The sequence below is a fragment of the Leptomonas pyrrhocoris genome (genome assembly GCF_001293395.1).
Source record: "Leptomonas pyrrhocoris isolate H10 chromosome Unknown, whole genome shotgun sequence".
Taxonomy (NCBI): domain Eukaryota; phylum Euglenozoa; class Kinetoplastea; order Trypanosomatida; family Trypanosomatidae; genus Leptomonas; species Leptomonas pyrrhocoris.
In genome coordinates this window covers 272990-285776 of record NW_015438375.1, presented here as the reverse complement: position 1 = coordinate 285776, position 12787 = coordinate 272990, and the positions used below count along the sequence as shown (strand labels likewise).

Below are 12787 nucleotides of genomic sequence, written 5' to 3'. Positions count from 1 at the left end.
ATCTGACTCTTCTCCCCTCGTCTTTTCCTTTTGTATCTCTTGCGTTAACCGCCGTACAAACCGCCGCCAAAACGCTGCCGCCAAAACGAAAAGTTAAGTCTAGGGTTTCCCGTTTTCTACCGAACCGCTTCACTACAGCTTTTTCAAAATGCGTGAGATCGTTTCCTGCCAGGCGGGCCAGTGTGGCAACCAGATTGGCTCGAAGTTCTGGGAGGTAATTTCTGACGAACACGGTGTTGATCCGACTGGTTCCTACCAGGGCGACTCGGATCTGCAGCTGGAGCGCATCAACGTGTACTTTGATGAGTCGACCGGCGGTCGCTACGTGCCTCGCGCGGTGCTGATGGACCTGGAGCCGGGCACGATGGACTCCGTCCGCGCTGGTCCGTACGGCCAGCTGTTCCGCCCGGACAACTTTATCTTTGGTCAGTCCGGCGCCGGCAACAACTGGGCCAAGGGCCACTACACGGAGGGTGCGGAGCTGATCGACTCCGTGCTGGACGTGTGCCGCAAGGAGGCGGAGAGCTGCGACTGCCTGCAGGGCTTCCAGCTGTCGCACTCCCTCGGCGGTGGCACGGGCTCTGGCATGGGTACGCTGCTGATCTCGAAGCTGCGCGAGGAGTACCCGGACCGCATCATGATGACCTTCTCCGTCATCCCGTCGCCGCGCGTGTCGGACACGGTGGTGGAGCCGTACAACACAACGCTGTCGGTGCACCAGCTGGTGGAGAACTCCGACGAGTCGATGTGCATTGATAACGAGGCCTTGTACGACATTTGCTTCCGCACGCTGAAGCTGACGACGCCGACGTTCGGCGACCTGAACCACCTGGTGGCTGCTGTGATGTCGGGCGTGACGTGCTGCCTGCGCTTCCCCGGCCAGCTGAACTCCGACCTGCGCAAGCTGGCGGTGAACCTGGTGCCGTTCCCGCGTCTGCACTTCTTCATGATGGGCTTCGCGCCGCTGACGAGCCGCGGCTCGCAGCAGTACCGCGGCCTGTCCGTCGCGGAGCTGACGCAGCAGATGTTCGACGCGAAGAACATGATGCAGGCCGCCGACCCGCGCCACGGCCGCTACCTGACGGCGTCCGCCCTGTTCCGCGGCCGCATGTCGACCAAGGAGGTGGACGAGCAGATGCTGAACGTGCAAAACAAGAACTCGAGCTACTTCATCGAGTGGATCCCGAACAACATAAAGTCGTCCATCTGCGATATCCCGCCGAAGGGCCTGAAGATGTCGGTGACGTTCATCGGCAACAACACCTGCATCCAGGAGATGTTCCGCCGCGTCGGCGAGCAGTTCACGGGCATGTTCCGCCGCAAGGCCTTCCTCCACTGGTACACCGGCGAGGGCATGGACGAGATGGAGTTCACGGAGGCGGAGTCCAACATGAACGATCTCGTGTCCGAGTACCAGCAGTACCAGGACGCCACCGTGGAGGAGGAGGGCGAGTTCGACGAGGAGGAGGAGGCCTACTAGAGAGTGGAAGGGCGTGTGCCAGCGTGTGCGCGCGCGTGAGGGGAAGTACGGTTTGCGTCGAGGCGTTTCGTCTTCGTATTTCTCCCCGCGAGCGCCGCCTCCTTCCCTCCCGTTTCTTTTCTCGCTTCTCTTTTTCTGGTATTTTTGTTTTTCGCTGTACCGAACAGAACATTGGTTTTTCTTTTCCATTTCTTTCTCGCCCGCAATACTCGTTTGGTGGGCGAAACTCTGACACCGCACACGCATCGACCCCTGTTTTCACCTCCTCCTTGCAAGAGTTCCGTGGGCCACCGCCACATTGTCTGCGTTGCGTCAGTGAGTATGTATTTTTTTTTTCTTTCTTTTCAGTGCGTGGGAGTGAAAGGTGTGCCTGCGCGCCCTTTCCTTTTTTTCTTTCGCTTCTACGCGAGCACACCTACACGCTGAACTTTTCTGAAAACCGAAGTTTACAACCCACGAAGAAAACTCGTCTCCCTCCGTTGACGCGGCCCGAAAAGAAGCACGTGAGTGCTGCACGACGGATGTTCTCGAGGGGCCACAGCGAGAAGCGAGCATTCCCGCTCACCACTGCGGTGATGCTCGACTCCGTGCTGTGCATCTTTTCTCGTTCCAAAAAGCAAACAAACCACTCCGCCGCTCATCTGACTCTTCTCCCCTCGTCTTTTCCTTTTGTATCTCTTGCGTTAACCGCCGTACAAACCGCCGCCAAAACGCTGCCGCCAAAACGAAAAGTTAAGTCTAGGGTTTCCCGTTTTCTACCGAACCGCTTCACTACAGCTTTTTCAAAATGCGTGAGATCGTTTCCTGCCAGGCGGGCCAGTGTGGCAACCAGATTGGCTCGAAGTTCTGGGAGGTAATTTCTGACGAACACGGTGTTGATCCGACTGGTTCCTACCAGGGCGACTCGGATCTGCAGCTGGAGCGCATCAACGTGTACTTTGATGAGTCGACCGGCGGTCGCTACGTGCCTCGCGCGGTGCTGATGGACCTGGAGCCGGGCACGATGGACTCCGTCCGCGCTGGTCCGTACGGCCAGCTGTTCCGCCCGGACAACTTTATCTTTGGTCAGTCCGGCGCCGGCAACAACTGGGCCAAGGGCCACTACACGGAGGGTGCGGAGCTGATCGACTCCGTGCTGGACGTGTGCCGCAAGGAGGCGGAGAGCTGCGACTGCCTGCAGGGCTTCCAGCTGTCGCACTCCCTCGGCGGTGGCACGGGCTCTGGCATGGGTACGCTGCTGATCTCGAAGCTGCGCGAGGAGTACCCGGACCGCATCATGATGACCTTCTCCGTCATCCCGTCGCCGCGCGTGTCGGACACGGTGGTGGAGCCGTACAACACAACGCTGTCGGTGCACCAGCTGGTGGAGAACTCCGACGAGTCGATGTGCATTGATAACGAGGCCTTGTACGACATTTGCTTCCGCACGCTGAAGCTGACGACGCCGACGTTCGGCGACCTGAACCACCTGGTGGCTGCTGTGATGTCGGGCGTGACGTGCTGCCTGCGCTTCCCCGGCCAGCTGAACTCCGACCTGCGCAAGCTGGCGGTGAACCTGGTGCCGTTCCCGCGTCTGCACTTCTTCATGATGGGCTTCGCGCCGCTGACGAGCCGCGGCTCGCAGCAGTACCGCGGCCTGTCCGTCGCGGAGCTGACGCAGCAGATGTTCGACGCGAAGAACATGATGCAGGCCGCCGACCCGCGCCACGGCCGCTACCTGACGGCGTCCGCCCTGTTCCGCGGCCGCATGTCGACCAAGGAGGTGGACGAGCAGATGCTGAACGTGCAAAACAAGAACTCGAGCTACTTCATCGAGTGGATCCCGAACAACATAAAGTCGTCCATCTGCGATATCCCGCCGAAGGGCCTGAAGATGTCGGTGACGTTCATCGGCAACAACACCTGCATCCAGGAGATGTTCCGCCGCGTCGGCGAGCAGTTCACGGGCATGTTCCGCCGCAAGGCCTTCCTCCACTGGTACACCGGCGAGGGCATGGACGAGATGGAGTTCACGGAGGCGGAGTCCAACATGAACGATCTCGTGTCCGAGTACCAGCAGTACCAGGACGCCACCGTGGAGGAGGAGGGCGAGTTCGACGAGGAGGAGGAGGCCTACTAGAGAGTGGAAGGGCGTGTGCCAGCGTGTGCGCGCGCGTGAGGGGAAGTACGGTTTGCGTCGAGGCGTTTCGTCTTCGTATTTCTCCCCGCGAGCGCCGCCTCCTTCCCTCCCGTTTCTTTTCTCGCTTCTCTTTTTCTGGTATTTTTGTTTTTCGCTGTACCGAACAGAACATTGGTTTTTCTTTTCCATTTCTTTCTCGCCCGCAATACTCGTTTGGTGGGCGAAACTCTGACACCGCACACGCATCGACCCCTGTTTTCACCTCCTCCTTGCAAGAGTTCCGTGGGCCACCGCCACATTGTCTGCGTTGCGTCAGTGAGTATGTATTTTTTTTTTCTTTCTTTTCAGTGCGTGGGAGTGAAAGGTGTGCCTGCGCGCCCTTTCCTTTTTTTCTTTCGCTTCTACGCGAGCACACCTACACGCTGAACTTTTCTGAAAACCGAAGTTTACAACCCACGAAGAAAACTCGTCTCCCTCCGTTGACGCGGCCCGAAAAGAAGCACGTGAGTGCTGCACGACGGATGTTCTCGAGGGGCCACAGCGAGAAGCGAGCATTCCCGCTCACCACTGCGGTGATGCTCGACTCCGTGCTGTGCATCTTTTCTCGTTCCAAAAAGCAAACAAACCACTCCGCCGCTCATCTGACTCTTCTCCCCTCGTCTTTTCCTTTTGTATCTCTTGCGTTAACCGCCGTACAAACCGCCGCCAAAACGCTGCCGCCAAAACGAAAAGTTAAGTCTAGGGTTTCCCGTTTTCTACCGAACCGCTTCACTACAGCTTTTTCAAAATGCGTGAGATCGTTTCCTGCCAGGCGGGCCAGTGTGGCAACCAGATTGGCTCGAAGTTCTGGGAGGTAATTTCTGACGAACACGGTGTTGATCCGACTGGTTCCTACCAGGGCGACTCGGATCTGCAGCTGGAGCGCATCAACGTGTACTTTGATGAGTCGACCGGCGGTCGCTACGTGCCTCGCGCGGTGCTGATGGACCTGGAGCCGGGCACGATGGACTCCGTCCGCGCTGGTCCGTACGGCCAGCTGTTCCGCCCGGACAACTTTATCTTTGGTCAGTCCGGCGCCGGCAACAACTGGGCCAAGGGCCACTACACGGAGGGTGCGGAGCTGATCGACTCCGTGCTGGACGTGTGCCGCAAGGAGGCGGAGAGCTGCGACTGCCTGCAGGGCTTCCAGCTGTCGCACTCCCTCGGCGGTGGCACGGGCTCTGGCATGGGTACGCTGCTGATCTCGAAGCTGCGCGAGGAGTACCCGGACCGCATCATGATGACCTTCTCCGTCATCCCGTCGCCGCGCGTGTCGGACACGGTGGTGGAGCCGTACAACACAACGCTGTCGGTGCACCAGCTGGTGGAGAACTCCGACGAGTCGATGTGCATTGATAACGAGGCCTTGTACGACATTTGCTTCCGCACGCTGAAGCTGACGACGCCGACGTTCGGCGACCTGAACCACCTGGTGGCTGCTGTGATGTCGGGCGTGACGTGCTGCCTGCGCTTCCCCGGCCAGCTGAACTCCGACCTGCGCAAGCTGGCGGTGAACCTGGTGCCGTTCCCGCGTCTGCACTTCTTCATGATGGGCTTCGCGCCGCTGACGAGCCGCGGCTCGCAGCAGTACCGCGGCCTGTCCGTCGCGGAGCTGACGCAGCAGATGTTCGACGCGAAGAACATGATGCAGGCCGCCGACCCGCGCCACGGCCGCTACCTGACGGCGTCCGCCCTGTTCCGCGGCCGCATGTCGACCAAGGAGGTGGACGAGCAGATGCTGAACGTGCAAAACAAGAACTCGAGCTACTTCATCGAGTGGATCCCGAACAACATAAAGTCGTCCATCTGCGATATCCCGCCGAAGGGCCTGAAGATGTCGGTGACGTTCATCGGCAACAACACCTGCATCCAGGAGATGTTCCGCCGCGTCGGCGAGCAGTTCACGGGCATGTTCCGCCGCAAGGCCTTCCTCCACTGGTACACCGGCGAGGGCATGGACGAGATGGAGTTCACGGAGGCGGAGTCCAACATGAACGATCTCGTGTCCGAGTACCAGCAGTACCAGGACGCCACCGTGGAGGAGGAGGGCGAGTTCGACGAGGAGGAGGAGGCCTACTAGAGAGTGGAAGGGCGTGTGCCAGCGTGTGCGCGCGCGTGAGGGGAAGTACGGTTTGCGTCGAGGCGTTTCGTCTTCGTATTTCTCCCCGCGAGCGCCGCCTCCTTCCCTCCCGTTTCTTTTCTCGCTTCTCTTTTTCTGGTATTTTTGTTTTTCGCTGTACCGAACAGAACATTGGTTTTTCTTTTCCATTTCTTTCTCGCCCGCAATACTCGTTTGGTGGGCGAAACTCTGACACCGCACACGCATCGACCCCTGTTTTCACCTCCTCCTTGCAAGAGTTCCGTGGGCCACCGCCACATTGTCTGCGTTGCGTCAGTGAGTATGTATTTTTTTTTTCTTTCTTTTCAGTGCGTGGGAGTGAAAGGTGTGCCTGCGCGCCCTTTCCTTTTTTTCTTTCGCTTCTACGCGAGCACACCTACACGCTGAACTTTTCTGAAAACCGAAGTTTACAACCCACGAAGAAAACTCGTCTCCCTCCGTTGACGCGGCCCGAAAAGAAGCACGTGAGTGCTGCACGACGGATGTTCTCGAGGGGCCACAGCGAGAAGCGAGCATTCCCGCTCACCACTGCGGTGATGCTCGACTCCGTGCTGTGCATCTTTTCTCGTTCCAAAAAGCAAACAAACCACTCCGCCGCTCATCTGACTCTTCTCCCCTCGTCTTTTCCTTTTGTATCTCTTGCGTTAACCGCCGTACAAACCGCCGCCAAAACGCTGCCGCCAAAACGAAAAGTTAAGTCTAGGGTTTCCCGTTTTCTACCGAACCGCTTCACTACAGCTTTTTCAAAATGCGTGAGATCGTTTCCTGCCAGGCGGGCCAGTGTGGCAACCAGATTGGCTCGAAGTTCTGGGAGGTAATTTCTGACGAACACGGTGTTGATCCGACTGGTTCCTACCAGGGCGACTCGGATCTGCAGCTGGAGCGCATCAACGTGTACTTTGATGAGTCGACCGGCGGTCGCTACGTGCCTCGCGCGGTGCTGATGGACCTGGAGCCGGGCACGATGGACTCCGTCCGCGCTGGTCCGTACGGCCAGCTGTTCCGCCCGGACAACTTTATCTTTGGTCAGTCCGGCGCCGGCAACAACTGGGCCAAGGGCCACTACACGGAGGGTGCGGAGCTGATCGACTCCGTGCTGGACGTGTGCCGCAAGGAGGCGGAGAGCTGCGACTGCCTGCAGGGCTTCCAGCTGTCGCACTCCCTCGGCGGTGGCACGGGCTCTGGCATGGGTACGCTGCTGATCTCGAAGCTGCGCGAGGAGTACCCGGACCGCATCATGATGACCTTCTCCGTCATCCCGTCGCCGCGCGTGTCGGACACGGTGGTGGAGCCGTACAACACAACGCTGTCGGTGCACCAGCTGGTGGAGAACTCCGACGAGTCGATGTGCATTGATAACGAGGCCTTGTACGACATTTGCTTCCGCACGCTGAAGCTGACGACGCCGACGTTCGGCGACCTGAACCACCTGGTGGCTGCTGTGATGTCGGGCGTGACGTGCTGCCTGCGCTTCCCCGGCCAGCTGAACTCCGACCTGCGCAAGCTGGCGGTGAACCTGGTGCCGTTCCCGCGTCTGCACTTCTTCATGATGGGCTTCGCGCCGCTGACGAGCCGCGGCTCGCAGCAGTACCGCGGCCTGTCCGTCGCGGAGCTGACGCAGCAGATGTTCGACGCGAAGAACATGATGCAGGCCGCCGACCCGCGCCACGGCCGCTACCTGACGGCGTCCGCCCTGTTCCGCGGCCGCATGTCGACCAAGGAGGTGGACGAGCAGATGCTGAACGTGCAAAACAAGAACTCGAGCTACTTCATCGAGTGGATCCCGAACAACATAAAGTCGTCCATCTGCGATATCCCGCCGAAGGGCCTGAAGATGTCGGTGACGTTCATCGGCAACAACACCTGCATCCAGGAGATGTTCCGCCGCGTCGGCGAGCAGTTCACGGGCATGTTCCGCCGCAAGGCCTTCCTCCACTGGTACACCGGCGAGGGCATGGACGAGATGGAGTTCACGGAGGCGGAGTCCAACATGAACGATCTCGTGTCCGAGTACCAGCAGTACCAGGACGCCACCGTGGAGGAGGAGGGCGAGTTCGACGAGGAGGAGGAGGCCTACTAGAGAGTGGAAGGGCGTGTGCCAGCGTGTGCGCGCGCGTGAGGGGAAGTACGGTTTGCGTCGAGGCGTTTCGTCTTCGTATTTCTCCCCGCGAGCGCCGCCTCCTTCCCTCCCGTTTCTTTTCTCGCTTCTCTTTTTCTGGTATTTTTGTTTTTCGCTGTACCGAACAGAACATTGGTTTTTCTTTTCCATTTCTTTCTCGCCCGCAATACTCGTTTGGTGGGCGAAACTCTGACACCGCACACGCATCGACCCCTGTTTTCACCTCCTCCTTGCAAGAGTTCCGTGGGCCACCGCCACATTGTCTGCGTTGCGTCAGTGAGTATGTATTTTTTTTTTCTTTCTTTTCAGTGCGTGGGAGTGAAAGGTGTGCCTGCGCGCCCTTTCCTTTTTTTCTTTCGCTTCTACGCGAGCACACCTACACGCTGAACTTTTCTGAAAACCGAAGTTTACAACCCACGAAGAAAACTCGTCTCCCTCCGTTGACGCGGCCCGAAAAGAAGCACGTGAGTGCTGCACGACGGATGTTCTCGAGGGGCCACAGCGAGAAGCGAGCATTCCCGCTCACCACTGCGGTGATGCTCGACTCCGTGCTGTGCATCTTTTCTCGTTCCAAAAAGCAAACAAACCACTCCGCCGCTCATCTGACTCTTCTCCCCTCGTCTTTTCCTTTTGTATCTCTTGCGTTAACCGCCGTACAAACCGCCGCCAAAACGCTGCCGCCAAAACGAAAAGTTAAGTCTAGGGTTTCCCGTTTTCTACCGAACCGCTTCACTACAGCTTTTTCAAAATGCGTGAGATCGTTTCCTGCCAGGCGGGCCAGTGTGGCAACCAGATTGGCTCGAAGTTCTGGGAGGTAATTTCTGACGAACACGGTGTTGATCCGACTGGTTCCTACCAGGGCGACTCGGATCTGCAGCTGGAGCGCATCAACGTGTACTTTGATGAGTCGACCGGCGGTCGCTACGTGCCTCGCGCGGTGCTGATGGACCTGGAGCCGGGCACGATGGACTCCGTCCGCGCTGGTCCGTACGGCCAGCTGTTCCGCCCGGACAACTTTATCTTTGGTCAGTCCGGCGCCGGCAACAACTGGGCCAAGGGCCACTACACGGAGGGTGCGGAGCTGATCGACTCCGTGCTGGACGTGTGCCGCAAGGAGGCGGAGAGCTGCGACTGCCTGCAGGGCTTCCAGCTGTCGCACTCCCTCGGCGGTGGCACGGGCTCTGGCATGGGTACGCTGCTGATCTCGAAGCTGCGCGAGGAGTACCCGGACCGCATCATGATGACCTTCTCCGTCATCCCGTCGCCGCGCGTGTCGGACACGGTGGTGGAGCCGTACAACACAACGCTGTCGGTGCACCAGCTGGTGGAGAACTCCGACGAGTCGATGTGCATTGATAACGAGGCCTTGTACGACATTTGCTTCCGCACGCTGAAGCTGACGACGCCGACGTTCGGCGACCTGAACCACCTGGTGGCTGCTGTGATGTCGGGCGTGACGTGCTGCCTGCGCTTCCCCGGCCAGCTGAACTCCGACCTGCGCAAGCTGGCGGTGAACCTGGTGCCGTTCCCGCGTCTGCACTTCTTCATGATGGGCTTCGCGCCGCTGACGAGCCGCGGCTCGCAGCAGTACCGCGGCCTGTCCGTCGCGGAGCTGACGCAGCAGATGTTCGACGCGAAGAACATGATGCAGGCCGCCGACCCGCGCCACGGCCGCTACCTGACGGCGTCCGCCCTGTTCCGCGGCCGCATGTCGACCAAGGAGGTGGACGAGCAGATGCTGAACGTGCAAAACAAGAACTCGAGCTACTTCATCGAGTGGATCCCGAACAACATAAAGTCGTCCATCTGCGATATCCCGCCGAAGGGCCTGAAGATGTCGGTGACGTTCATCGGCAACAACACCTGCATCCAGGAGATGTTCCGCCGCGTCGGCGAGCAGTTCACGGGCATGTTCCGCCGCAAGGCCTTCCTCCACTGGTACACCGGCGAGGGCATGGACGAGATGGAGTTCACGGAGGCGGAGTCCAACATGAACGATCTCGTGTCCGAGTACCAGCAGTACCAGGACGCCACCGTGGAGGAGGAGGGCGAGTTCGACGAGGAGGAGGAGGCCTACTAGAGAGTGGAAGGGCGTGTGCCAGCGTGTGCGCGCGCGTGAGGGGAAGTACGGTTTGCGTCGAGGCGTTTCGTCTTCGTATTTCTCCCCGCGAGCGCCGCCTCCTTCCCTCCCGTTTCTTTTCTCGCTTCTCTTTTTCTGGTATTTTTGTTTTTCGCTGTACCGAACAGAACATTGGTTTTTCTTTTCCATTTCTTTCTCGCCCGCAATACTCGTTTGGTGGGCGAAACTCTGACACCGCACACGCATCGACCCCTGTTTTCACCTCCTCCTTGCAAGAGTTCCGTGGGCCACCGCCACATTGTCTGCGTTGCGTCAGTGAGTATGTATTTTTTTTTTCTTTCTTTTCAGTGCGTGGGAGTGAAAGGTGTGCCTGCGCGCCCTTTCCTTTTTTTCTTTCGCTTCTACGCGAGCACACCTACACGCTGAACTTTTCTGAAAACCGAAGTTTACAACCCACGAAGAAAACTCGTCTCCCTCCGTTGACGCGGCCCGAAAAGAAGCACGTGAGTGCTGCACGACGGATGTTCTCGAGGGGCCACAGCGAGAAGCGAGCATTCCCGCTCACCACTGCGGTGATGCTCGACTCCGTGCTGTGCATCTTTTCTCGTTCCAAAAAGCAAACAAACCACTCCGCCGCTCATCTGACTCTTCTCCCCTCGTCTTTTCCTTTTGTATCTCTTGCGTTAACCGCCGTACAAACCGCCGCCAAAACGCTGCCGCCAAAACGAAAAGTTAAGTCTAGGGTTTCCCGTTTTCTACCGAACCGCTTCACTACAGCTTTTTCAAAATGCGTGAGATCGTTTCCTGCCAGGCGGGCCAGTGTGGCAACCAGATTGGCTCGAAGTTCTGGGAGGTAATTTCTGACGAACACGGTGTTGATCCGACTGGTTCCTACCAGGGCGACTCGGATCTGCAGCTGGAGCGCATCAACGTGTACTTTGATGAGTCGACCGGCGGTCGCTACGTGCCTCGCGCGGTGCTGATGGACCTGGAGCCGGGCACGATGGACTCCGTCCGCGCTGGTCCGTACGGCCAGCTGTTCCGCCCGGACAACTTTATCTTTGGTCAGTCCGGCGCCGGCAACAACTGGGCCAAGGGCCACTACACGGAGGGTGCGGAGCTGATCGACTCCGTGCTGGACGTGTGCCGCAAGGAGGCGGAGAGCTGCGACTGCCTGCAGGGCTTCCAGCTGTCGCACTCCCTCGGCGGTGGCACGGGCTCTGGCATGGGTACGCTGCTGATCTCGAAGCTGCGCGAGGAGTACCCGGACCGCATCATGATGACCTTCTCCGTCATCCCGTCGCCGCGCGTGTCGGACACGGTGGTGGAGCCGTACAACACAACGCTGTCGGTGCACCAGCTGGTGGAGAACTCCGACGAGTCGATGTGCATTGATAACGAGGCCTTGTACGACATTTGCTTCCGCACGCTGAAGCTGACGACGCCGACGTTCGGCGACCTGAACCACCTGGTGGCTGCTGTGATGTCGGGCGTGACGTGCTGCCTGCGCTTCCCCGGCCAGCTGAACTCCGACCTGCGCAAGCTGGCGGTGAACCTGGTGCCGTTCCCGCGTCTGCACTTCTTCATGATGGGCTTCGCGCCGCTGACGAGCCGCGGCTCGCAGCAGTACCGCGGCCTGTCCGTCGCGGAGCTGACGCAGCAGATGTTCGACGCGAAGAACATGATGCAGGCCGCCGACCCGCGCCACGGCCGCTACCTGACGGCGTCCGCCCTGTTCCGCGGCCGCATGTCGACCAAGGAGGTGGACGAGCAGATGCTGAACGTGCAAAACAAGAACTCGAGCTACTTCATCGAGTGGATCCCGAACAACATAAAGTCGTCCATCTGCGATATCCCGCCGAAGGGCCTGAAGATGTCGGTGACGTTCATCGGCAACAACACCTGCATCCAGGAGATGTTCCGCCGCGTCGGCGAGCAGTTCACGGGCATGTTCCGCCGCAAGGCCTTCCTCCACTGGTACACCGGCGAGGGCATGGACGAGATGGAGTTCACGGAGGCGGAGTCCAACATGAACGATCTCGTGTCCGAGTACCAGCAGTACCAGGACGCCACCGTGGAGGAGGAGGGCGAGTTCGACGAGGAGGAGGAGGCCTACTAGAGAGTGGAAGGGCGTGTGCCAGCGTGTGCGCGCGCGTGAGGGGAAGTACGGTTTGCGTCGAGGCGTTTCGTCTTCGTATTTCTCCCCGCGAGCGCCGCCTCCTTCCCTCCCGTTTCTTTTCTCGCTTCTCTTTTTCTGGTATTTTTGTTTTTCGCTGTACCGAACAGAACATTGGTTTTTCTTTTCCATTTCTTTCTCGCCCGCAATACTCGTTTGGTGGGCGAAACTCTGACACCGCACACGCATCGACCCCTGTTTTCACCTCCTCCTTGCAAGAGTTCCGTGGGCCACCGCCACATTGTCTGCGTTGCGTCAGTGAGTATGTATTTTTTTTTTCTTTCTTTTCAGTGCGTGGGAGTGAAAGGTGTGCCTGCGCGCCCTTTCCTTTTTTTCTTTCGCTTCTACGCGAGCACACCTACACGCTGAACTTTTCTGAAAACCGAAGTTTACAACCCACGAAGAAAACTCGTCTCCCTCCGTTGACGCGGCCCGAAAAGAAGCACGTGAGTGCTGCACGACGGATGTTCTCGAGGGGCCACAGCGAGAAGCGAGCATTCCCGCTCACCACTGCGGTGATGCTCGACTCCGTGCTGTGCATCTTTTCTCGTTCCAAAAAGCAAACAAACCACTCCGCCGCTCATCTGACTCTTCTCCCCTCGTCTTTTCCTTTTGTATCTCTTGCGTTAACCGCCGTACAAACCGCCGCCAAAAC

General features: G+C 58.8%; 6 protein-coding genes across 13 annotated transcripts; all 6 read left to right on the top strand.

The window, feature by feature from the left end:
• Positions 1–92: 92 nt before the first annotated feature.
• ABB37_07551 (beta-tubulin) lies at positions 93–1480 on the top strand (the record flags this gene model as incomplete). 2 transcript variants are annotated; one of them, XM_015806234.1, is made up of 1 exon in its annotated part: positions 93–1480. In XM_015806234.1, the coding sequence occupies exon 1, from the start codon at positions 149–151 to the stop codon at positions 1478–1480; it is 1332 nt and encodes a 443-aa protein (XP_015655156.1). In that variant the 5' UTR covers positions 93–148. The 2 variants fall into 2 exon arrangements, with proteins under 2 accessions (XP_015655156.1, XP_015655155.1); XM_015806233.1 differs by having other exon boundaries at positions 98–1480.
• A 731-nt stretch (positions 1481–2211) lies between these two features.
• On the top strand, positions 2212–3599 carry ABB37_07550 (beta-tubulin; the record flags this gene model as incomplete). 2 transcript variants are annotated; one of them, XM_015806232.1, is made up of 1 exon in its annotated part: positions 2212–3599. In XM_015806232.1, the coding sequence occupies exon 1, from the start codon at positions 2268–2270 to the stop codon at positions 3597–3599; it is 1332 nt and encodes a 443-aa protein (XP_015655154.1). In that variant the 5' UTR covers positions 2212–2267. The 2 variants fall into 2 exon arrangements, with proteins under 2 accessions (XP_015655154.1, XP_015655153.1); XM_015806231.1 differs by having other exon boundaries at positions 2217–3599.
• Positions 3600–4330: 731 nt separating this feature from the next.
• On the top strand, positions 4331–5718 carry ABB37_07549 (beta-tubulin; the record flags this gene model as incomplete). 2 transcript variants are annotated; one of them, XM_015806230.1, is made up of 1 exon in its annotated part: positions 4331–5718. In XM_015806230.1, exon 1 carries the CDS (start codon positions 4387–4389, stop codon positions 5716–5718), a length of 1332 nt encoding a protein of 443 aa, XP_015655152.1. In that variant the 5' UTR covers positions 4331–4386. The 2 variants fall into 2 exon arrangements, with proteins under 2 accessions (XP_015655152.1, XP_015655151.1); XM_015806229.1 differs by having other exon boundaries at positions 4336–5718.
• A 731-nt stretch (positions 5719–6449) lies between these two features.
• ABB37_07548 (beta-tubulin) lies at positions 6450–7837 on the top strand (the record flags this gene model as incomplete). Of its 2 annotated transcripts, none has more annotated exons than XM_015806228.1 (1): positions 6450–7837. In XM_015806228.1, exon 1 carries the CDS (start codon positions 6506–6508, stop codon positions 7835–7837), a length of 1332 nt encoding a protein of 443 aa, XP_015655150.1. In that variant the 5' UTR covers positions 6450–6505. The 2 variants fall into 2 exon arrangements, with proteins under 2 accessions (XP_015655150.1, XP_015655149.1); XM_015806227.1 differs by having other exon boundaries at positions 6455–7837.
• A 731-nt stretch (positions 7838–8568) lies between these two features.
• On the top strand, positions 8569–9956 carry ABB37_07547 (beta-tubulin; the record flags this gene model as incomplete). 2 transcript variants are annotated; one of them, XM_015806226.1, is made up of 1 exon in its annotated part: positions 8569–9956. In XM_015806226.1, the coding sequence occupies exon 1, from the start codon at positions 8625–8627 to the stop codon at positions 9954–9956; it is 1332 nt and encodes a 443-aa protein (XP_015655148.1). In that variant the 5' UTR covers positions 8569–8624. The 2 variants fall into 2 exon arrangements, with proteins under 2 accessions (XP_015655148.1, XP_015655147.1); XM_015806225.1 differs by having other exon boundaries at positions 8574–9956.
• A 731-nt stretch (positions 9957–10687) lies between these two features.
• On the top strand, positions 10688–12075 carry ABB37_07546 (beta-tubulin; the record flags this gene model as incomplete). Of its 3 annotated transcripts, none has more annotated exons than XM_015806224.1 (1): positions 10688–12075. In XM_015806224.1, the coding sequence occupies exon 1, from the start codon at positions 10744–10746 to the stop codon at positions 12073–12075; it is 1332 nt and encodes a 443-aa protein (XP_015655146.1). In that variant the 5' UTR covers positions 10688–10743. The 3 variants fall into 3 exon arrangements, with proteins under 3 accessions (XP_015655146.1, XP_015655145.1, XP_015655144.1); XM_015806223.1 differs by having other exon boundaries at positions 10693–12075; XM_015806222.1 differs by having other exon boundaries at positions 10698–12075.
• Between the last annotated feature and the right edge of the window lie 712 nt (positions 12076–12787).